This window comes from Arvicola amphibius, chromosome 17 (assembly GCF_903992535.2).
Source record: "Arvicola amphibius chromosome 17, mArvAmp1.2, whole genome shotgun sequence".
Taxonomy (NCBI): Eukaryota; Metazoa; Chordata; class Mammalia; order Rodentia; family Cricetidae; genus Arvicola; species Arvicola amphibius.
Window position 1 is genome coordinate 42,203,825 of NC_052063.2, and position 25,420 is coordinate 42,229,244.

Genomic DNA, 25,420 nt, shown 5'->3' on the forward strand with positions numbered 1-25,420 from the left:
CTCACACATGCTATGCGTACGCTCTGACATATGTGTGCTACACCTCCAGTCTCTCGATTTTAATAATGCCCTCACCACAGCCAGCACTACAATGTATTGTCCTTTGGGATTTCTGTTTTATATGACAGAAGCATTCTGGTTCAGTGGGAATGTCGGGCAGGTTAGTCCCAGGATGTACTAACCAACTAACCAACCAGCCTCCAAAGATACAACATAAAGGACTATGGGTAGGTTAACTCATGGCTCCAAATTAGAATATAAGATAATGGTAGTAACTGACTGGTGGTCACTGTGCCAGCTCAGGGCTCCAAACACGGGACTTAAGGATGATGCATGACAGTGAACATTATCTAGATCAGACCAGAACTACTTTAGGGATCTCTTCAGCAGAGGAGCCAAGGCAGAGTGCTCCCTGTGTTCCCCCTGTGTACCTCCCCACAGCAAACTTTACAATGTTAGGTGTGCTTAGGCTCTTCAACACATCCTTACATCCTATACATTTACTTATAATAGACTGAGTTCTGGGTAAAGGGGGCTTTTTCTAGAACATGGCCTGGGAGAGGCATAAGGGAAGGACAAGGAGAAGGGAAATCTAAGTCCCATGATCAGCAAGATTGGGGTTGCTGCTGATTGACTTGGACTCTTTTTTAAAAAAGAGTATATTTAAAAGAAACGAAGATTTTTATTTTGGAACTAAAATTAAATTACATCATTTCCTCCTCTAAGCCCTCCCCTGTGTTTCCCCCACCCCATTTTCTCTCATGTGTGGTCTCTTTTTTTTTGGCTGCTATTATAATCCTATAATGCTACTTGTATGTCTATCACTCTGCGGCTGACCACTGGGGATTGGATAATCAACAGGGGCTCTTCCCCAGCGAAGACTATTTCACTCAGCCTAAGGATTCTTTGGGTGCTTGTAGTTCCTTGTCTAGGAAGGTGTTTGGTGAGATTTATTCCAAGTTAGTGTGTCTGCCAGTGCGGTCCTTGTCCAGGCCTTGTTTAGGCAGCCATTGTGTTGAGATTTCATGGGTGTTACTTCCCTAACATTTCTAGGAGATGCAGCCTCACAGCAGATTGCCTGGTCCTCTCATCCCCTCTTCCACAATGATCTCTGAACATTATGTAGGTGCAGGAGCTGCTTTGTAGATGCAGTGGTTGGGACTGGGCACCATGCAGTCACTTGTTCTCTGCATTTTGATTGGTTGTGGTTTCCTGTAATGGTCTCCATCTGTTGCAAAGAAAAGTTTCTTTGATGATATATTGCTTCCTTGCTTGCTTTAATTAGACTCTTGACTGCTTGACTTGAACACTACTTGCGTTTTGTGGAATTTTTCTCTTTGGGGAGCACACGAACCAAGAGACTGCTGTTGAAGTTGAGACCAGAAGAAACCAGGTGCCTCCCCATGACAGTGATAATGTGGTCCTTCTAGCTTAACTGGTCATTGTCTTCTTCTTCCTCCTCCCCTTCCCTCCCCCTTTCTCCCTCTCTGCCTCCCCCACATTGCTATAGTGAGGGGCAGAGACTTGCATGCCATAGTTCATATGTAGAGGTCAGAGGACAACTTTGTGAATTGGTTCTCTCCTTCAACCTTTACACGGGTCCAGATATTACACACTGGTTGCCAGGCTTGCAGAGCAAGCTCACCCGCTGTAAAGTGGGTGTTCTTAGATCATATCTGTGTCTATAGGTGCATACTACTGTAATTTATGATTAGGTTAATTTTGAGCCCCTTACTCCTCCCCCAAAGTGTGTATTTGGCGTCTGCTTATTCTTATTGTTATTTGCTTCTATTAGGAAAACCCATCTTTCAGAGGCAAAGAACAAAGGTCATTTGTTTGTTTCCCCGGAATCTATTCTGGAGAAGAGAGACTACTCTTGGGCTTTTCCTCCCTGAGGTTGAGACAGAAAGTCTTTCCCTCCAAGGCCAAGCAGGCTAGAGTCTTGAATGAAGGATGGAACATTTCTAGAACTAGCAAAGAGTCTAAAGTTGCTCCAAATGGAAATTCTTTCAAGGACCAACCTAGGATATTTGATAGATTTAATGGATAAATATAGACTCTTTTTATTATTGCTATTTATTTCTCTTTATTTTTGTTTATTTGCAGTGCTGGGGAGTGTAACCAGGGTCTTGGACATGTTAGGCAAGTATTCTATCCCTGAGCCACAGCCCCATCCTTATTTGTTTTTGAGACATGGTCTCACTGTGCAGCCCAGACTGGCCTGGATCCTCACGTCTATCTCCCTCAGGGCTCAGTGCTGAGCTACTATCATATCTAAGCACCATTCTGACATTTAAATGTCCAAATGGATCACTTGTTCTGATAAGGATAGCAAACCCGTATTTGAGTGGCATGCAATCTGCCTCCAAAACAGCATCTTTGATCCCTTAGATCCTATGCAGTTATACACAGCACATGACTGAATGAAGCTCACTGGCTCCAGAACCGAACTGCCAGCCTTTAGAACCTGCTCTGTCGCTTGCTGGCCATGGGGCATGATGTTTCATCTCTTTGAGTGGATCACTTTTCTCATCTATGTCATGGGATTAAGAGCACTGACATTTCATGTGACTCCTCCCAGTCTTGAAACACTGCCAGGGAGCTAAGGAGGTGGCTCAGTGGTATGATGCTTCCTTGCATGGTCAAGGCTGTGGGTGTGAGCCCACGCAACCACAAAGCACAAACAACTACAAGGGCACCAAAACTACTGTAAGGATGTGCTAGTTAAAGGACAAACCTCAGGCCCTCCTGGATAGCACCTCATTAGAGCAATTAAAGCAATGTTTCAAAATATAATGCGTGTCCAAACCATGTGATGAACATCTTGGCCAGCAGTCAGCCAGAGGCGTGTGGTCCAGGAGATCTGCCATTCACTTTAAATAGACCAACACTCACTGAAGTATGCAAAGGAGACTGGAGCATGGCTTTGGAAAACACTCTCTTCTGAAGGCCTTAAAACACGTGCCACAGAAGCTCACACCATCAGGTATCAACTGAATTTACATTTTAAAACTCATTCATAATTCCCAGGGCATGATGCCTGAGGACAGTGCCCAGCCTGGAAGTGGCATGCACACACTACCATGAGGGCAGGGTTGTAAGATAAGTCACCTGTGCTGGCTGTGTTGGATCATCAAACACAAACATCTTACACAACGTTTTCTCTCATGGCCTGTTTCTGAAGTGATTGAGGTCACCATGTATATTTTAACTATCTCAGTGCTGATGAGGCTGGAAGCCATGTTAAGAATCTGTAGTTTGGCTCCTCTGGAGAGACTACAAGGAGCCAGCAAATGGGGTAAGCCGAGGACATGTGGACACGAGTTGGTTCATTCGAATCAACCAACGACAGAACGTTTGCTCAATATGTTTTGTGAACACAGGGCAAAGGGATGGCTCAGGGGTTAAGAGTACTGGCTGCTCTGTTCAAGGAGATCAGGAGCTCAAGTCCACTCCTCTCTACATAGTAAACTCGGAAGCCTGAACTGTGTGAGACCGTGTATCAAAATAGACCACTTGGCTAAAAAGTGGGTCAAAGATTTTACAGACACCTCACCAAAGGAGTCATGCAATGGTAACTAAGTGTATGAAGAGACGTTCAATGCTGTCTGTCAGCGGCTAATGCAGAAGAAAAGGCAGTCCCACACTGCTATGGCCTCAAAATGAAATGTCCCCACAGACTCCTGTTCTGCAGGCTCTATCTCTAGCTGGCGATGCTGTTTTAGGAGATTCAGAAAACTGTAGAGAGGAGGCCTGGCTGGGGGATGGAGGATTCTGAGGCTGTTTCCTTTGGGCTATATCTTGCCATAATGTTTTGCCTCACTACAGGCCCAGAGCAATAGAGCAGACTACCGTGGACTGAAACCTCTCTGAGATCGAGAGCCAAGACAAATCCTTTGTCCTTTTAAAGGTTCTTTCCTGTGTTTTCCATGTTAAAGTGTGTGGCTAACACACCAACATCTGTGACAGAGACAGCATGGAATGTAGGTGAGGCCACGGGACAACAAGTGCTCACTTATGGCTTGTGAGCCTGAGAAGCAGCGTGGCTCTTCTGGGAGACAACTCAGAAGTTTCTTACACAGTTAAATCTCCTCTGATCATATAATTCAGCAATCAAACTCCTCATTCCTTACCCAAATTGATGGAGGACTCTCATTGGTTAATAAAGAAACTGCCTTGGGTTTTTGATAGGCAGGATTTAGATAGGTGTAGTAGACAGAACAGAATGCTGGGAAGAAGGGAAGTGAGGCAGATGCTTCAGTCAGTCGCCATAGGCAATCGTCATGCCTCTCCTCTCTGAGACAGATGCAACAAAGCCAGCCACCAGGTCAGACAAGCTGAATCCTTCCCGGTAAGACACCACCTTGTGGTGCTACACAGATTACTAAATATGGGTTAAAGCAAGATATGAAAATTATCCAATAAGAGGCTGAAACTAATGGGCCAGGCAGTGTTTAAAAGAATACAGTTTCCGTGTAATTATTTCGGGTAAAGCTAGCTGGGTGGCGGGACGTGGCCCACTCACCTCCTCACTACACCAAATGAAATAAAAATTACAACCATAGAAAAACATAGGAATGGGGCTGGTGAACTGGCTTAGGTAAAGGTACTTGCTGCCAAGCCTAGTGAACTGAGTTTGATCCCCAGAACTCTCATGGTAGGAGAGAACTCACTCCTGCAAGTTGTCTTCTGAACACACGCACTCAGAATAAATGTCCATACACACACAAAAACATAGGACATGAACAGATAAATTGTGGCCCAGGCAGACAATAGATTACTAGTGTCAAAAAAGGAATGAATAACTGGGTGGTGGCGCACACCTTTAATCCCAACTCTTGGGAGACAGAGGCAGGTGGATCTTTGTGAGTTTGAGGCCAGCCTGGTCTACAGAGAGTTCCAGGACTGGCTCAAAACAACACCACCACCAACAGAAACAAAAAGGAATGACTTATCAAACCATAGAAAGACAGGGAAGAAACTGAACACATGAGAAAGATGTGGAAAGATGGAAAAGATGACCTACTGTGTGACTCCAAGGACAAACTGTTCTGGAAAAGGGAAAATTATAGAGTCAGTGAAAAGACCAGTGGTCGCCACGGGTTAGGGAGGAAAGAGGGATGAGAAAGTGGCACACGGGATTTTAGGGAAGCAAGGGCACTCTGTGTGGTGGTGTGGGTTTATTCAGAACCCAGTAAACATATAGAGCTCATGGCATTCAGAATGATGTGTAACAGGATCCCTGGCCTTGGCTGGTTACGGTGTGTCTATGGATGCTCACCCTGGCCTTGGCTGGTTACAGTGTCTATGGATGCTCACCCTGGCCTTGGCTGGTTACGGTGTGTCTATGGATGCTCACCAACTATAAAGAGCTTGCTTTTTCGGAAGCAATGCTGAAAGTGCAAAGGCAGAGCCCAAGGAAGGGGCAGAGGTTTTATGAGAATTTGCTGCACCTTCCTCTCAGGGTTGTTGTAAATGCTGCACTAACAACATTAAGTCTTAACCAAAAAGCTGTTGGGAACAAACATTTTAAGAGCAATAGAAGAAAGAAACCATGGCCTAGTCCACTGGTTTCCTGAGAAGGTGGGTCAAAAGACAACAACAAACAACAACAAAAAACAAATAAGGAGAACACAGAAAAATGGAATCAATAAATTATGGTGCCAGGCAACTTTATCACAACCTCCCGCTTCTTCCTCCAAATCTGGCTTTGGGTGAGGGGGAAAATGCAAATGGTTTCTTCTCTTAGGCTAGGACTTGCACTGTCATGCACGGCAGGGCTTCCCTTGTTTCCACCCTAGATGGAAGAGATGTTCTCCTTTCTTAGGACAAAGAACTTGAGGCATTGAACTTAGGAACAAAGTAAGAGCACTGCCCTCCCCATCACTCTCAGCATCCCACCAAAGTGAAGACTGGTGTCCCGGTGACATCAGACATCACTAAGCCACTGTTTGCTGGAGAGTCAATAGTTTATTTTCTCTTGTGTCTGTAAATTCAAAGTCAGCTAACAAATTGAAAGTCAACACCACTTTTAAAGACAGCCCAAGACTAGGCAAAATCCACAATTTACTTTAGAAATCACCAGATCTCATGTCTACCCCCCAAATGAAGCTGTATGTACCTTCGGCAACATTAGCAGTTACCTGTCATTGTAACTTGTGTTCAGTATGTTGCATGCTAAGGCCCTGAACCATTCATTGGCCAGAAGATCCAAGATAACATGGACCACCTCCACCGAAATTTTAAGGCCCAATTTGGTAGCTTTATCAAACTATAATTATCTTGTATCTCAGATCGGCTTCTGCCTTCCAAAGTGTTGGGAAATGCCATCTCAGAAGGGACGTGATGCAGGCAGTTGCCAGTCAGCAACTGAGCTTTCCTGCCCACTCAAACGTATCTTATCTTCATCTTAGCTTGTACTCATTTAATTAACAATTCACACCCAACAATTTCACAAAGGCTAGGAGGCAGTTTGGTCATATAGCACACTGCTCACTGGCAAGCTATTCTCAAGAAAGAGTGGGCCATAAGCCATATCCAGAGGCCTACTATTGACATACGCTCATATATGTGCATGGCTGATATAAGTCAGGCCTCTGAAATGACATAGAAACCTTAGTAGAAAGTCCTCAAAATCATAAGGGGCCATTCCAAAGACACTCTTAACCATATTAGATTTTTCCCATAGTGGGCTAAGGGACTCCTGGTTTATGTCAAATTCACTGGCATAATCAGAACTTTTGTTATTTTTAGACAGGTCTCACTATGTAGCCTAGCCCACAAACTCATGGTTGAGACTAGGCTGGTCTTGAATTCACGATACTCTCTCCCGACTCTGCCTCCTGAAGTCACAGGTGTGTGCCACCATGCCCGGCACATTGTCACAACCCTTGCAGCACTTGGTGGCCTGCCTTTATCCTCTGACAGTGTATCTTGACTCAGATAAGTGGAGGGAATCTGGGGACCTGAGCCATAATTAGGCAGTGATCATCTTTGCCTTACCAAACCACTCAGCCAAATGGTGGCCTGAAGGATGAGGCACATTCCTGGAGAGGAGCTGATGAGAGGATTTGTTAAGGTTTTCTCCTTGCTCTCCAAGTTAGCAATGGCTAGCAACAGATTCATTAATAGGGCAATGCCTGGAGACACGCCCAACCATCATACAGAAAGAGACTAGCTCTTAAAAACCAGGGGTAAGGTATTGTTCAAGTCACCAACTCATCAAACACACTTATAAGTGGGCAAGAATGACATGAAGAGGCCCAGTCTAAAGGCTGGGAAAGGTTTTAGTCACAGCTTTTGCATTTATGTGGAATGTGAGGGAGACGAAGTGGGGGAAAGATAACGTGATAGGCATATACAGTTGATTCCCTGTAATGGGAGATACAGTCTGATAGAATAGAGTTAGGGCTGGCATTTACTCTTCTTGTACTTAAAAGACGGGAAGGGTCTTAAAACATCCCTCGTGCAAGGCATGAGGAGGATCCCAAGAAGCCTGCTTGTGGGCGTTTTCATATACACCTTCTGCATTGTTGTATGCGTGAAAGCACACATGACCAGATGTCCGGTAACAGGAGTTTAGTCTTTCTCAGATAATTCTGAGCCCCGAGTATGGTCTCAGTCTGTAGGGAATACTCTATTTTATTAATTGGTGGTGGTGGGAGGATATGTTGAAGGTACTTGGTGGGGGGCAGAGTTTCTGGGTGATGGGGAATGATCATATATCATGCTTGAAGTTCTCTAAGAATAAATTGTAAAAACTGGACGTTCAAAATATTATGGAGAAATGAAAATTGTAATTTATCTACGAGAGGAAAGAATTAGCATAACATGTCAAGATCTGAAAAATTATATTTTGCCTATTTAATGTGTACACATGAGCATCAGTTTAAGAAAATAAATATAACTTACAGGTTAGGGAAAAGAAGTGACGGCTCTAGGGCTCCAGCCTCTTGAACTGAGCAGGGCTGGGCAGACACAGCACTCAGCAGAACAGACGTGTGGCGTGGGCCGCCTGGTGCCTCTGAACTGAGCAGGGCTGGACAGACACAGCACTCTGATGGAGGCGGGTCTTCTATCAATCTGTTGATTTCATTGGTTAATTAATAAAGAAAACTGCTTGGCCTAATAGGTTAGAAAATAGGTGGGTGGAGTAGACAGAACAGGAAGAAGGAAGTGAGGTAGACGGCTCAGACAATTGCCCTGCCTCTGCAACCAGATGCGATGAAGCTCCAGCCCAAGATGGACGTACGCTAGAAACTTCCCGGTAAGACACTGCTCATGGTGTTACATATATTATTAGATATGGGTCAGTCAAGATGTGAATAAGAGGCTGAAAATAATGGGTCAGGCAGTGTTTAAAAGAATACAATTTGTGTGTTGTTATTTCGGGGTAAAGCTAGCCGTGTGACCAGGAGCCGAGTGGCGGGATGCAGCCCGCCGCTCCTCACTACAGCACTCAGCAGACGTGTGGCGTGGGCCGCCTGGTGCCTCTGAACTGAGCAGGGCTGGACAGACACAGCACTCAGCAGACGTGTGGCGTGGGCCGCCTGGTGCCTCTGAACTAAGTGTCACAGACACCAAGGGCCACAAGGGGCCAATGCTAAGTGAAGAAAAGGAACCGTGGGGGCTTGGGCAGGTGAGCCTAGAGAGTCTAGCTCGGCCATCTTTTAAGAGTCACCCATCCAAATCCTGTCCGTTCGTTATCTCTACTTCGACTACACAACATCATCTTCCTAGGATCTAAGGAGGGTGTTAATCAACACGTTCAAACACGTTCACAGTCCGCTACCTTTCTGAGCCAAAATGAATGGGAGTAATTGACAGTTCGCCTGGGACTGGATGTTTTGGAATAGGGTATCATCTCACTTGTCATCCGGCTCCTGGAAAGCTGTGACTTTTTTTATGCTTCATGTGCTTCCCGAGGTACCTTAGTTACGGGGACACAAAGTAAACCGGGATTGCTCTTCTGGCCTCTTCTCCCTATCTGCACCCATCACAACCTCAGTCTACTCCTTCTCAACCCTTCCCCTTTTCTCTTTTATACTCTATTCCTTGCATTTTTTCAAACTTCTCATGGCTATTTCTGCTCATGGAACGTCACTGGTACTTGAGAATGTGGACATTCATAAACATGTACCATGGGGTGTGAAATCTGGTGACAAACTAAGAGATTCCAGATGAATTTAGGTCCTAAAATGAAACTATAAAAATGCTCGACTATGTTTATGACCTTTGAGTAAAGGTGTTTTTTAAAATGATGCATGGAATGTAATGGTTTAAAGAGAAAGCCTGATGACTAGGACCTTGTATAAATTAAAAAACCTACACAGGGTAAAAAATACTGTGAACAAAATCCAGTAGACAAGCCACAGACTAGATGAAACTATCTGCTGCATTTATAACAGAATGCCAACTGGAAGAAAGTACAAAAAATGTTCACGGGCAGCTAACTGAAGGTTAGGTCCCCAAGGGTGGCAACTGTGTATGTTCATTGGTGTCCCCGGGCACTTCCTTATTGCTAGAAAATGAGAAACTCACTCATTCTCAATTTCAGTCATAAAAACAACATTTAAGGTGGAGGGATTTTAATTCCTAGGATAGGAGAAAGTTCAAGCATTGGTTAAGATTGTGGGACATATGTCCCTGCTCATGTGGCAACCCAAGCACAAACAGCATCTTTTCATATGAATGGCAATGGCCAGGGCATTACCAAGAAGGGCACAGATCCACGTGTGGAGGTTCTGATTTAGCAATGCCCACCCTGGGAAATGATCACGCACCTGTGCTTGTTCAAAGGTCCTTATCATAGCTTCTGTCTGGAATATCTAAAAGTTGCAAACAATCTAAATGCTCTCCGATATGGAATAATTAGAGAGATCATGATAAAAATCATAGCACAAATTATGAAGCAGTTTCAAAGGATAAGGTTGGTACTTGCCGACCAACACCAGGGGAGCAGGGCAGGGTGCACGATGGTTCTTGCCCATTGAACAGAACTGTAGATGAACAGAAACACGTTTACGCTTGAGTCCTTTTGCCTCACAATGTGTTATGGGCATCGTGCCAGTCTAAACAATAAGTCTATCCTATCATCTTAATAAAAATTGTATTCCATCAATGGGGTTTGTTATAAGCTTACCGGTTTTCTGTTTTTTTTTTTCTTAAAATAAAAATCTATAATAAGATCCAATTCAGACACCACACAATTTACTAACTTAAAATGTACAATTCAGTGGTGTGTGGTATATTACATTATTAATTTTTAAAAATCAATGTGAGACATTAGATATCACTAGTCACTGAATACGTGGGTCACACTAACCCATTCAGAAAAAGTAATTTAAAAAATGTTTACAGTTAGGAGGCAGAAGCAAGTGGAGCTCGGTGGGTTCCAGGCCAGCCTGGTCTATAGAGTCAGTTCCAGGAAGTCAGAGGTATGACCTGAAACCATGTCTCAAAAACAAAAATATGTGTTGGGAGGTGGTGTGGCAACACTCAGAAGGCAGAGGCAGGAAGATCTCTGAGTTTGAGGCCAGCCATCTGCAGAGTGAGACCCAGGACAGTCAGAAGAAATCCTATATCAAAAAACAAAACAAAACCAACAACAAAAAAGGCAGCTGTAGAGCACCCCAGCCTGACACGCCCTTCAGTGAAGAGGATTAGGTCATGTCCAGCAGCCTTTCTTATCTGCCCTGTATAACACAAGGTCTGGCCAAAACCTGAAGTTTGCACAAGTGACTATTTAGAAGGATTTGGATTTATAATAAACGGAAACAGACTTTTTGATAGGAACACCTGAAAACATGCGTAATGCCTTGCTTCTCAGATTGCTGTCTTCTAAGTTCCTTCCAAAGTAGGTTCTTTAAACGATTACCAGAAAAAAAAAAACTCTAAATCATATAACAAAATTTGTCATGTGAGTCGTTTTGGGTGGTTTTAACCAGATGGCTGCATTGTTTGATTTTTACGGTTGTAACCCAGGCAGCAAATCTCCATCCCTTTTTGCAGTTTGTGCAAAAGTTTCTTTAGGACAGAAAGCCTATGATGAAGGGCAGTGGAGAAGACAAAAGGTAGCCTAGAAAAATGAGTTTGTTCTTCCCTAAGATTACTACGTTATTCCTGAATGTGATGTTAAGCATTTGAATGAGACAGAAATTTCCAAAGCAAATGTAAAAGTTCGGAAAAAATTAAACCCCCACAAAGCTGATTTTCCTGTGTTTGGTCACTGTCGAGAACCCAGCCATACACCTAAGTGAGAGAAAAGCATGGTTTGCCACCCGGAAGTGTACATATGGAAGATGGCATCTGGACTTATTTTTATATGTATGAGTGCTTGTCTGCACGTATATATGTGCGTTACATGCGTGCCTGGTGCTCATGGAGGCCAGAAGAGAGGTCTGGATCCCTTACAACTGGCTCTACAGATAGTCATAAGCTGCCATGTAGGTTTTAAGTCTTTGCAAGAGCAACAAGTGTTTTAACTACTGAACCACCTCTGCCACCACCCTGAGGTTCTTGTTGCTTTGTTTGTGTTGTTTTTCCCTTTCTTCCCCATACATCCACAAGCAGTTGGGCTCTACCTAAACCTACCTAATGACACAGCTTTGGTATGAGATCTAGTTTCCTAATCCGCACATCATAGCTCCACTGGTACTCGCCTTCACTCTGTGCCCTCAGGATCCTCTTATGCAGGAGAGGTGCCTGTTCTGGGTGTTGTAATGCGTGTGACCCAGATCCCAGTGTGTGCTGGCATCTGGGAGGTGTAGGAACAGGGTCAGCCTGAACCAGTCAGTAACAGAGAGCCAAGTTCTGCAGATGTGCGCTCCAAGTTCCACACTGTTAGCAACTCCCTGGTGGCCCAGAGCAGCTCAGCAACACTACAGGTCAGTCTCTACAGCTGTACAGTGGCTGGGAAGGGTCAGTGAGATGAAGGGCCAGTGGCTGGCCTCATGGCTTACACTCAAGAACATGCCCTTGGTGAACCCTGAAGGTTTGAACAAGTTTGAGCCAGTGTCATTCTCCGGAACTACCACACAGCAATTCTCGGAACAGCACCAATAGTGCATGCATCCACCATGTTCATGTGCGTATTGCTTTCTGTGCACTTGGCACCAACTTGTTTAGCCCTCTCAGCTGTTTACGAAGCAGGGACAATTAAACACACTTTGTAGGGGCAACAGGCACAGAAAGGGGAAGACACTGGGGCAAGATCGGTCACTCAGCTGCAGAGCCAAGACGTGAGCCCAGACATGTGTAAGGTCTGTGTTCTAAAACACTACTAATCACCTTATTGTCTACACATATCTGTTTGTTTGGGGTAAACATGTGAATAGGTGTTTTCTTTGTATTCTCATAGTATCCCAATTCCTATAACTGACATGAAGACCTCCTTCTAAGTTTTCAGAAATCAATATGACAGCCTGGGGACAAAGTTCAGCAGTGCAGGGCTTGCCAAGCATATGCAGAATCCTAGGCCTGATGTCCAGTTAGCTACACAGGCAAACAGTACAACAATGAATTTGCCAGCTTGTTTTCAAACTCCTACCTAGTTGAGGAACCTTTCTTTCTGAGGACCCAGGGACTTGTTCACCTGTCTGCATTCCCCAGGCTGGTCCAAATTTTGATCTCAAGGGATCCCTGCTTTAATTTCCTAAGAACCTGGAACTCTGAGCACCATCATGCCCAGTTCCTAGAGACCCATTTTTTTCCTTTCTTTTTTATCTTCCTTCCTCCCTTCTTTCCTTCCTCTCTCTTTCTGTCTTTCTTTTCTTCTTTTGTTTTCTGGAGGCAGAGTTTCTCTGTGTATTCTGGCTGTTCTGGCACCTGATCTCAAATTCACAGATCTGCCTGTCTTTGCTTCCCGAGTGCTGGGATTAAAGGGTGCTAAGCCACCACCCCTTGGCCTCATTTTTTTTTCAACAGCTACCAATTGATTACTTGTTATTAGGGAAATGTCAAAATAAGAAGTATAAGAAAAGCCACGACAAAGTTCCCATTGGTCATTTAGGACCTCTGAGCTCACACTGTGATCTACAAGCCATGTAGGTTTGGACTCACAGGCTTGCCAATTTGCCTTTGGTGCTGCGACCTCTTCTGCTCCACTATCTTGCTCTGTTTCCCTAGCTTCCCCCTCCACATCCAACAGTTTCTCTCTAGATCACTCGCACCATCACTGCAGCTTGTAATGTAATTCCTTAGAGGAAATGCCGACTGAGCAAGCCTCAGTGTTTTGCTAGTCAAAGGTTATTTTGTATTCTTCTCTTAACCCACTCCTGTCTTCTCCGGGAAAAGCGTTCTCCCTCCAGCCAAGACCACCACCACAGCGATGAGGACATACTAACTGTGATGGGAACCCCCTTTCCAGGATGCTGAGGACCTCAGCAGCCCAGGAGTGGCTCCCTGCATCCCAGTACTGCACTGGCATCTTCGCCCAGACGGTTGAGTAGCCGTTGTCCCTTGCTGAGCGCTTGTTGACTTCAGCACTCTCTCACCACAGCGGACCAGCATTCTTAGTACCGATGGTGTCTGGAACGCCACTTGTCCCTGAGGACCTATTTGAAAACTGGGACGGGGTCTCTCTTGACAAAATTCCATTCCTTACTAGATAAGTTGTTTTCCCCAGTCCTCAGTTGCTCGTCTGCAAAATGAGCATGGCAGTATCTCATTGGCGAGAGTGAGCACTTAAGGGCTGGTGTGTACGAAGCACTTAGTGAAGCAGACCAGCGGCAATGCTCGTCGTCACACAGACCGTTTATTCTAGGGACATAGTTTCCCAAGGGGAAAGAACAGAATGTCCAATGGAAACAGTTCCCTGGAGACCACAAATACTGCCAGTTTTAGTGAGAAGTTATGGGAGTCAAAGACCTTTTCCGGACTCAAACACTGTTCTTTGGACATTCTGTTTTCAAAAATAAAGCTCACAGTGACATAAATATCCCAGACTGTATTTTCCAGGGAGTGTGGTTAAGATGGTGTGGATGCTACGATACACTGGAACAAACCCTCATCCTGGACCATTTGTAGAAGGGGAGTTCCATCTCTTCGGCTTGCACGAGGTGGGAGCTGACTCTTGTTCTGTCCATCAGTCCCCGATCTCTGCACTGACCAGCAACCATGCCTGTGTGAGAAAGCGAGGTTGCCTCTCCACATCTCCTGCACATCTGCTTAGGAGCACTGGGATTACTGTTCAGGCATCAGCTTCCCGATCTCAAGCCTTTCTCAGCTTTGCCGAGCATCCCAAGGTCAGACCTGGGATCGCGGTCCTTCGATAATGCTTTCCCCCACCACAGCAACAGGGTTTTAGTTCCCTCAGCTCCAGGGCTGGAAGGAAGATGTCCCGCTGGAAGGGTTCCATCAGACAACAGGGGCTCAGGGAACAAATGAGTTAAATACACTCATAAATGAATTCTAAAAGGTGGCAGATGTGGGCTAATGAACCAAATCTGTCTGTAACTAAGATCTAATCTCGAGTCGCTTATTTGTTCATTTCTTTCTGTATTTGTTTGCCCACACTTGTATGGAACATGTATATATGTATGCATGCATGCATGCATGTAAGTATGTATGTATGTATGTATTCTTGTAAAGGGCTAACAAACTGAGTTTGTTCCCTAGAACCCACATGGTGGAAAGGAAGAAAGAACCTTCAAAAGTTGACCTCTGCTTTCCACACTAACACTGTGGTAAACACACACACACACACACACACACAGAGTGGGGAGATAGAATTAAAAAATAATCTATCCAATTATAAAATCACTAGAAATTTTCCGATCAAGAAAATGAAGCTGTCACCTTCCTACCAGGCATCAATCCCCAGGACGGTTATAAGGTCCCCCTTGGATGAAGCAAGAAGGTTCTGACCTGGCTTTTAAGATCCTCCCGTGGTCACAGTGGCTTCTTCTGTATCTCTACGTCAGACCCAGGCCCACTGTTCCACTTTCCTGACTACCCACTGACATCCTGCCTGGAGGCTACTGAGGACTTGAAGATTAAAAAACTGTTCAAATCAGAGGCATGTTTTATTTCGAGGCAAGGTTTCACTGTGTGATGTGGGCCAGGCTGGCCTGGGATTCCTGCATTTCCCATCCTACCGGGCTGGCCATCCTTTAGCCTTGCCATGTCCCTGACCCCAGCACTTATGGTGGCCATGTTTCCCAGCTGTCTTGCTTCCCCGTTGCTCACCGCAACTCTTTCAGGGCAGGGGTCGTATTCCTAGGCAAGCACAGGCCTGCCTATAACGGGAAAAGTTTAGAAATCAACTAAATTGCTGTAGCACTTCCATCTGTGGTAAAGTGTTTCTCCGAGGAGAAAGGGGATGTGTTTGGAAGATGAGTAGACGTGCGTTTGAATCTCTGTGTACGAGTGCGTCCCTGCTGGGTGACAGCGAGTCTCTTTCATTACTGTTTTCTCACCTTATGTCTGAGACCTCAGGGGTTGTCCCTAAAGTTGGAGCTCACCTAATTTTCTGGCAGTGAGCCCGAGGGATGGCTCCTTCTGAACCCTGATAAGATTTACATGTGAAGGCACTGCACCTGTCTTCTTACATGTGTGTTGGGCATCTGAACTCGGGTCCTCACGCTTGTATAGCAAGGACTTCACGGAATAAACTGTCTCCAGCCCTCAGTTTGATTCTTCTAATGAATGCTACCCATGTAACTTCTCCATGACCCATTCAACACATTCTGCAGGATAATGCCACTTGAGTGACAGTGAAAGATTATGTTCAAACGCTCAGTAAATGGAAAGTTCTATCTGCCCCTTTGCCTTGCAACACTGCTTATTCAGATAAAATAAAGCTTAGATTTAATAATAGGCAAGAGAAGATTCCCCACTCAGATACTGAATAACTCATTTCAAATGCTCCTTTGGGATTTTATATGTAGGAAACAGCCCTTTTGCTGCAATCCATTGAAAGCCAACCCTGCTGGGCATTGTGGCACGTGCCTACAATCACGTTACTACAGAGAGCTGAGGTAGAGGACCATTGTTGGGGACACAGAGGTCCTTGAGGTCACAGGTCACAGAGAAACCAGGAATGTTAATCACACAGGATTGTCTTTCCAATGGGAAAGATGATAAACCTGTTCTTCCACCCAGAAAGCTGCAAACTGGATGTGGTTAATAGCCTGGCCATCTGTTAGGCCAGGCCCCTTTACCATCATGACCGGAAGTGGCTGGTCATCTAAAGAACCCTTCTAGTCACAGACTCCCTCAAGCTCCCAAAATCAGGACCAGAGGTGGCTAACAGCCCAGATAACCTCTGTGCTATCTATTTGACCTAGACCAGGCCAGACCCTTAGGCTATTTAGCCGGTACAGTCAGCCCAGCTCTAGAACTCTGACCCAGGTCGACTAAGTCAGTCTGCACTGGTTTTCATTCTAATGTCTTTGAGTCATTTGCTTTCCTTAAACTCCAGCACTCAGGAGGCAGAGGCAGGCAGATCTCCGTGAGTTCAAGACCAGCCTGAGCTACAGAGTTCTATTCCAGAAGAGTTAGAGAGTGAAGGGCCCAGACCCTAAATCAGCCCCACCCCCATCCCCTTTGGCAGCCACGACAGGCTGCAGAAAAGACCCAGCAAGAAGCAGGCCCCTGACTCAGCAGAATGCGCTGAGCCGCCCGCCCCCTGCTCTAACTACTGGGTGGATCAGAAGTCAGCTGAGGGCTCTGGAGAGGCATTACTGATGATAGTGGACTTCAGTAGCCGCCCTGCCTCCCATGTCCTCCAGGCATAACATCCTTTCCGCAGCTGACCAATCAGCTCAGGGCAGGTTCCCTCATCCCGGAGATGTGCCAATCCTGAGATTGTTACTATGCAGCTAGCAGACCCTATGACACCTCCCTTGTCTATTCCCAATATATTCCCTTCCCCATTGCAGCTTGGGGTCCTCCTGCTCTGCCTCCTATGTCAGATGGATGGAGTTAACTTGTAATTAAAATGACTCTTTGCTTTGACATTGGGTCTGGTCTCGGTTTCTGGGATCTAGACTCTGGACACAACAGTGAGACCTTGTCTCAATAAACAAACAAAACCAACCAAACAAACAAACACGTTTTTCAGAAAATTAAAAAAAAAAGCTGGGTAAACAGTAGTCCTAAACTGATTTGGTGAGGTGTAGAGAGCTAAGCCTGAGAAATTAATAGTAAATATATTTATATCTGAAAGAGTACACTTGATTGCAAGCAGCAGACAGGATACATCTTTGTTCAACAAATACGCAGTTTATTACACACACACACACACACACACACACACACACACACACGCGCACACACTACAGACAGTGAATATCTGTGCCTTTTAAAAATATCCGGACTCAAGTCACCAGGTTTGAACTGCTTCTCTTGTTTGACCTAAGATTTATCTACACTGTATCAATAGGTTGTAAGAATTCCTTCCTTCTACTTCCTTCTACTAAGTCCAATCTAGGTAAAAAGTATATTTGTGCTCATCTATTGTGTGGGTTTCAATTTAAAAGTAAATGTTTATGGCTGGAAAGATGGCTCACTGGTTAGCACTGGCAGCTTCTCCAGAGGACTGGAGTTCAATTCCCAGCACCCTTGTGGAGGTTCACTATAGCTAGAACTCCAGTTCCAGGGGATCTGATGCTCTCTTTGGAGCGTGTGCACTGCATGCATGCAGTGAAACATGCAGGCAAAACACACATATACATAGAATAAAATTAAATAATCTTAAAAACTCAGTTCTATGAAGAATCATGTAAGCTATGTATCAATAGCTTTATATTACGTATATCAGAAATAACCACAAAGTATTCCATTGTCCCAAGGAAGCAAATGACTAAGAAAATATACACAACTGAGTCTAAAATCAAGAGATTTCAAATCATATTTACTAAAGATGAATAACAAAACAGAATGAAATAGAAAAAAAGTTGAATTTGTAATTGCATCAAGGGAAATGTGATGGATATTTACAAAATCCAAGACGCATTTGGCCAGTTTCGCATTGCTCTCTTCTGGGTGAGGTTGCCTATACTGACCACAGAAGGAAGTAATTCTAGAGTAAATCCTGCTTGCTGAGGACACTCTCCCACAGCAGAGGGCAAAATGTCCAGGAAAAGTTTCCTTTTTTCTTTTTTTTTTCATTCCTTCTTTCCTTCCTTTCTCCATCCTTCCCTCCTTCCCTCCTTCCTTCCTTCCTATGTTTTTGTTTTTCAAGTCAGGGTTTCTCTGTGTAGCAGATAAGAGTGGCTGATTCATGCCACATTCAGAGAGTCCCAGCCATCTTTCACAAGCAGCATCTAGGTGTCTTAACCAAAACACTTAATTTCTATGAATCACATCTGCTTCCTCCACCGAGAATATAGAGTTTCTAAATTAAAGCAAAGTAAGTGATAAACACGAGAATTCCAAGAATATCATTCATTGTTACTTAGCAGGTGTGTCCCTCAAGTGGATATATTCTAAAAGCCGCCTTCGGTCATAGAACCGCATTTTCTCATAACTTTAAGCCACAGGGTTAAAATACATATGCACAGAACTCCGCAAAACTATGGCAATGTCTGGTTTAAAAGCAACCCGAGGAAACAGTAGTTAACAGCCCCAATCAGCGTGTAAGGAAGCCAACGGAAAGGGTAATTGAGTTAGATTAAAGTGACTTCTTAGGAAGTTGTTTACTCTGAAAGAGAACGAAAATACACCTCTCAGATAAACAATGTCTCCTCTTACTGCTTACAACAAAATTGGACGAAACAACAAATAGAGCACAAAACCAACGACCGGGCAAGGAATCCTTTACCTGCGTGGAGCGCGTCCCGGGAGCGTCACAGGCAGGGGACCAGACGCTGCCATTCAGTGAACTTTTGAACGGGAGCTGAGGGTTGGGGACGTGCGCTGGAGGCGACCTACCTCTCACAGATTTCCCGATGCTGTGCAAGTGCGTGATCGAACTGTAGTTCTGAGCAACGCTCTTTAGGAACGCCTCCATCTCTTCCTGGTGGTGGTATCGGAAATCCAGGGCGGTCACGACCGGCAGAAGAAGCCCCAGCCACAGGACCGCGAGGTCCATGTCCTAGAGATGGGGGGAAGAGAAGAAAAGAGCTGCTGAGGACCTCCGGGGAGGCGCGGGCACCTTTCCTCCCGGCCCTCGGGGAACACCTGAGCTTCATGCTCCTTCTCCCGAGATACGAGGTAAAGGTGGCCCCTGGAGCCCCGCAGCCCGCCCGGGTCCCGGCAGCAGCACCCTTCCGCGCGCCCCGTCTCACCGCTGCCAGGCGCGCGTCTCCGCCCGCCGGCTGCCGCCGGGAGCTCGGGGGGAATTATAGCCCGGCCAGAGGGGCGTTCCCGGGACGACACGCCCATAGACACGCCCACGCCGCGCCTTGCCCGCCCCTTGGGGCGGGGTCTCCACCCTCGCTCCAGGGACTGCCAGCCCCGCAGGGTTGTGAGAAGCGGGTGGGCGGTGGAGTGCGACCCGTCGGCGCTGGTGTTGGACGTGCGGCCTGTCCTTGGCCACCGCGGCCCCGAGACGCTGCACAGAAGCCGCCCACGGCCTCCACTGTGCCGATCGCTGGACACGGTGCCCGCGGTGGGTGGTGGGCGGTGCGGGTCACCTGGAGTCCAAGGAGGGCCAGGCTTCCAGCCCTGTGCTGCAGCTGAGGAAGCCGGGGATGGGGAGGCGTGTGTGTTTGTGTGTGTGTGTGTGTGTGTGCGCGCGCGCGCTTTAAGTGTCAAGTTATGCGGTACGGGAACGTGTCCAACAAAAGTAGATAGTAGATGAGATCTGACTAAATCAGGGTAAAGTTTGTGACAAACTCGCAGGACAAAAGCGGAGCCGCTGTCGGCACGCGGATTCCTCAGGCCGGTTCTGGAGCTTCTTCCTAAAAAGCTGCTTTCTGGGAGGATGGGGTGGGTTGTGTTTGCATTAAACAGAACACAAATCATAACTGATGAGAAGTCGATCGTGACACAGACCATGCCGCCGAACACAGATCGTATCTGATAAGGGTTCGCGAGCTATCGTGCTCTGGTACATACCCCACATACATACTCCACATACACTGTCCCACAGTCCGGTGGATTTGCAGAACCCTGTTAGAGAAATACCGACGCCTGCAAGGGTCTGGTGAAAACAAACTTCAAAAGCTACTGATTTGTTATAGCACTCGTGAACAGATTTTTAAAATAGTGACGAGAGGGCCCATCCCAAAGTGATGAGGTGAAATTTTCTTCCCGGAGCACAAAAGGGCCTTGAGAGTGGGAGAGATGGCTCAAAGGGTAAAGATTGCTTGGGTTACAAAACTGGACACTGGACTTTGAGTCTCAAAACCCGCGTAAAGGTAGAAGGAGACACCAGACTCCACAAACTTGTCCTCTGACCTCCACAGGTGTCCTCTGACCTCCCCAGCGGCACCGCGTTCCTCGGTGCTCGCCTCCCGTGCACGCACATAACAAAAGAACAAATGGTTTAAAGCAGTGATTCTCAACAGGGGTCAGGACCCATTGAGGTTGCTTATCAGATAGGTGGCTTATCAGATATTTACAAAACGAGTCTTGTCGCAGTAGCAAAATTACAGTAATGAAGTAGCAACAAAAATTTTACAGTTGGGGCTCAGCACAACGTGTATTAAAGGGTGGCAGCGTCGGGAGGCTGAGACCACTGCTGTAATGGCTCTGTGGCTGGAGACTGGGAGGTGGTGGCTTCAGCATTGATTTGGACTGCCCTCCCTATTCCAGGAAAATGAAGGAAGGGGTGAGAAAAAGTTGCAACCACTGCCCTGGAAGTTCACACTAGATAAGAAGAACCAGCCAGTGGATTGGAATCAGAAGCCTGGAGTCTGGAAGATTTAGCACTTAGTCCCCAAGTGTGGTCTAAAGACATTGATGTCACTTAGAGCATACTGAAAATTATGGATCTCTCCTCCCATTGCAAGCCTTAGCAGAGTTCAGAGAACTGTCCTGCAATCAGGTTTGGGATACACTGCTCTAGAGGAGAAGAGAAAGAGAAAAAGAAAAAGAGAAGGTTCAGTGTGAGAATTTAAAAGCTGGGCAAGAATAAAAGTTTAAGCTATTAGAGAAAAACCACTCAAGTTTATGGTTTCGGAGGTGATCTTCCTTTTCATGAAATGATTAAAGGAAAACCACGGCGATACAAAAGCACATGGTTTCTGCATGGGTAAACCCGGGATAAAGCTTACCAAAAAACACAAGCAAACAAAAACCAAACTGGATGTTATGGTTTGCATAGGAACCTTGTGTTGAAGGCTGGATTATGTTTGGATCGTGAAGGCTGACTTCATCAGATCCACCGGTGTGTGCAGAATTGATGGCATTATTCCAAGATGATGGAAACTGACAGGGCCTGGTTGGAGGAGGTAGGTCACTGGGGGCAAGCCTTTCGAGTACCTGCTTTGTTTCTAGCCTTTTCTGCCCACTCTGCTTCCTGCTTCTAAAGAGCTGAGTGGCTCATTACATGTTCCCTCTGTGACCTGCCTCACAACAGCCAAGAGTGTATGTACTGAATCCTCTGAAACTTTGAACCCAAATAAATCTTTCTTCCTTGTAAGTTGTTTTTCTCAGGTTTTGTCACAGCAACAAAGGCTGATTGGCATGCCAGAAGACAGAATTAACAGCTCCTTCGAAATCAAGAATGGGCAAGAACAATAATAGGCAGGTCCTAAAGCAGCCATCTAAATAGCCAATAAGCATAGCAAGTACCACCAACCTGGCCAACAATCAAAGAGTTCCACATTTAAAGGGACAGGTAGTGTTTTGTTTTGCTAATCGCTAGGCATGATTTTGAAAAGGCACCCAAAGCCAGGAGAAGGTATTTATGCTCTTCCAATTGCCTTTTTTTTTTTTTTTTTTTTTTTTTGGTTTTTCAAGACAGGATTTCTCTGTGGCTTTGGAGCCTGTCCTGGAACTAGCTCTTGTAGACCAGGCTGGTCTCGAACTCACAGAGATCTGCCTGCCTCTGCCTCCCGAGTGCTAGGATTAAAGGCGTGCGCCACCACCGCCCAGCCTTCCAATTGCCTTTTAAACAGTCTCCCTTGCTTGGAGGGCTACCTGTGAGAAGACAACAATGTTTCCAGCCTGCAGTTTCTTCTTTAAAGGTAATTTAAAAATGTGTTGTGTTTACCGTGAAGGTTAAAGTTTCAAAATCAATGTTGTTTTCAAATCCTGACAAAGTAAATAAAACCCAACTGTCTGACACAAGCAAGCTGTCTCCAAGGGTGATTCTCTCAGGAGCAGTATTTCCCAAAGAGACCCTTGGCAATTCCTGGAGGACTTGGGGAAAGTGTTGCTGCCGTCTGGCCCTGAGGCAATGGGTGCTCCCAGAGGGCTTGCGGTCAAGACTACAGCAGTGGTTCTCAACCTTCCCAACACTGTGACCCTTCAGTACAGTTCCTCATGTTGTGCTGACACCTAATCATATAATTATTTTTGTTGCCACTTCATAACTGTAATTTTGCTGCTGTTATTAATCATAATGCAAATATCTGTGTTTTCCAATGGTTTTAGGCAACTGTGAAAAGGCATTTGACCCCAAAGAGGGTCATGACCCACAGATTGAGAACCTCTGCTCTATAGTGTATCGCACTGCCCACCTCAGCAAAATCCAGGCAGAAGTATCAATAGTACTGGAGTTGAGACATCTTACGTCCCCGTCCGAGGTAGGATATCATGATCAGTTGATAAACTGTTTTTCAGTCATAATAACGAGGATATAGTTATGGCTCATTTCCTTGGGGAAACAGATCATTCAGTGGAAAAAAAAAAAAGGCAGATGAAAAAAGTAAAAAAGTAGGAACTTTGGAGGCACAACGGATAAAACCCATTACTGGCAAAATGCTGGGCACTTCTCAAACAGGCTGACTGGTAATCCTTGAGCCGCAGTGTTTTAACTTTCCTTTCTTTAAAAAGAAACCAAAACCATTTTTTTTTTTTGTTAATGGGTGTGTGTATGCACACATCGTAATGCCAGTGGAGACCAAAGGCCAGGCCACTAGCAAGGAATCTTTGTCATCTTTACACCACATGGAGCCTAGGTCAGCACCGGGCTTGGCAGGGCCTCTACCAGCTGAGCCACCTCAGGGCCTTTTTTTTAAATGATGTATTTTTTGAACAACTTTCTTTCCTTACCTCTTTTAATTGAAAAGAGGGGCATTTTTTATATAAAATCAAAGCTTAGTAGAAAGCACAGAGACAGAAGATGAATAGTTCTGAAGGAAGATGATATCTAAATGTCACTGGAGTGAGTCACAGGACCGGAGAGGAAGTAAAAGGTCATTGGAAAAGTGGTATAGTAAGGAACTGAAAAGCTAAGGTGCTGGAGAATTCTTGGTGAGGACATTGAGGCCCCTGAAACAGTAGCATCAATTGGAGCAGAGAGAATTACAGCTAGGGGTTGAACACCCCAGCAGACGTGGACAAGAATGCAAAGAACAGTGTGACCAGACTTTGTGGGCATCTCCCCCATCCCTCCCTCCCTCCCTCCCTCCCTCCCTCCCTCCCTCCCTCCCTCCCTCCCTCCCTCCCTCCCTCCCTCCCTCTCTCCCTCCGTCCCTCCCTCCCTCCCTCCGTCCCTCCCTCCCTCCCTCCCTTCCTTCCTCCCCCGTCCTGCATTTTACATTCAGTTATGTTTTTGTGTGTGTATGTAGGTGTGCACACGCAGAGTCCAGAGAATAGCTCACAGGCGTCTGCTCTCTCCCTTCATTGTGTGGGGCCTGGGGATCAAGCTCAGGTCAGTAGATTTGGTGACAAGCGCCTTTAATTACTGAGCCACCTCAATAATCTTTTCAACTTTTTGAAAGTTCACAAGAAAACATGACTATAAGAAAATAGGGATGCTTGAAAGTTTTTACCTGCCTTGAAACAACCATTCTAGAACACATAGGTAGTGCTGAGCGGTCAGGTGGACCCTTGCGGCTCGGATTTCACTATCAGACACAACAAACTCTCCCAGCATGTCTCTGTTTCCTTAGGATAAATTCCCAATTGTGGGGTTTCCAGCTAAAGGAATATATGCATTTTAAAAACGTAAAGTATTTAGGCAAAATTTTATTCCTATAAAATATCAATTCATTTTCAAACTGTAATGCTGGGGCTGGACAGAGAGCTGACTGCTCTTTCAAAGGTTGGCTCTCTCAGCATTCACACTGGGTGGCTTTCAAATGCCTGTGGCTCTGGTGCCAAGGGATCGGATGCCCATTTCTGGCCTCTGTGTACACCTGACCAGACACAGACACAAATACATAAATACAATAAACCTTTAAAAATAAAACCATTAGTACTTCTCATACAAGCGCAAAGTAAACAGGCCAAAGATTTTACTTTGATTAGTTAGTGAAGAAACCGCAGGGATAGTGAGGAGTGGTGTAAGACTTAGGGATATGGGCCGGAGAGATTCCTTAGTGCTTAGGAGCACTGGTTGTTTTTCCAGAGGTTCTGAGTTCCCAGCACCCACGTGGTATCCCACAACCATCTGTAATTGGATCTGATGCCCTGTTTTGTCTGATATCCTCTTCTGTCATGCAGGCATACATGCAAATAGAGCATTCATATGCATAAATATATAAATCTTTTTTTTAAAAAGACGTAGGAATATAAGAGAGGATAAAGGAGCCAGAGAGATGGCTCACTGAAAGCACTACCAGTGTAAACCTGGTGACCCAAGTTTGCTCTCTGGATGCCAAATAAACAGGCAGATGCAGTGCGTCCATTTGTAATGTCGGCTCCTATAGACAGACAAGAGGAAAGAAAACAAAAAGAACTACCGGGAAGCACATGTGGCTAGCTGGCCTGGCAAATACAGCACAGCAGCAGAGATGGGAGAGACCCTTCCTAAAACAGGAGGCAAGGACAGACACCTGATAAAGGTGTCATCAGACCTTTACGTGTGCACTATGATAGGTGTGTGCTCCCACTGAACATAAACACACACACAGATGGAATTTTGCTTAAAGTATTTTTTAATAATTTATTTTTTTAATTTTATGTACGTTGATGTGTATGTCTGTGTGAGAATGTTGGGTCCTCTGAAACTGGGTTTACAGACAGTTGTGAGCTGACATGTGGGTGCTGGAAATTGAACCAGGGTCCTCTGGAAGAGCAGTCAGTGTTCTCAACTACTGAGTCATTTCTCCAGCCCTTGCTTAAAATAATTTATTCATATCTTTTGTTCATTTTCCCCATGATTTTTCATGTGTAGCATGTTTCTTTTTAGAATATTTAATTATTTCTTTTTTATTGATATTTTTTGAGCTCTACATTTTTCTCTGCTCCCCTCCCTGCCTCTCCCTTCCCCTCTTCAATCCTCCCCCAAAGTCCCCATGCTCCTAATTTACTCAGAAGACCTTGCCTTTTTCTACTTTCTACTTTCCATGTAGATTAGATCTATTTAAGTCTCTCTTAGTGTCCGCATTGTTGTCTAAGTTCTCTGGGATTGTGGTTTGTA

The 25,420-nt window shown here is 45.4% G+C and overlaps 1 protein-coding gene and 1 long non-coding RNA gene across 2 annotated transcripts in view; one reads left to right on the forward strand and one right to left on the reverse strand.

Moving 5' to 3' along the window:
- Cpm (carboxypeptidase M) overlaps positions 1-19,325 on the reverse strand; it is a 57,859-nt gene extending 38,534 nt beyond the window's left edge. The window contains exons 1-2 of the mRNA XM_038314773.1: positions 19,230-19,325; positions 18,874-19,036 (exon numbers count right to left, since the gene is read on the reverse strand). Of these exons, the coding sequence (XP_038170701.1) occupies positions 18,874-19,033 (160 nt within the window). The 5' untranslated portion in view covers positions 19,034-19,036; positions 19,230-19,325. The remainder of the gene's footprint in view (positions 1-18,873; positions 19,037-19,229) is intronic.
- Positions 19,326-19,397: 72 nt separating this feature from the next.
- On the forward strand, positions 19,398-21,529 carry LOC119803590. Its single transcript, XR_005283683.1, has 2 exons — positions 19,398-19,552; positions 20,701-21,529. It is a non-coding gene; the product is annotated as an uncharacterized LOC119803590 (long non-coding RNA).
- The last annotated feature ends 3,891 nt before the right edge of the window (positions 21,530-25,420 follow it).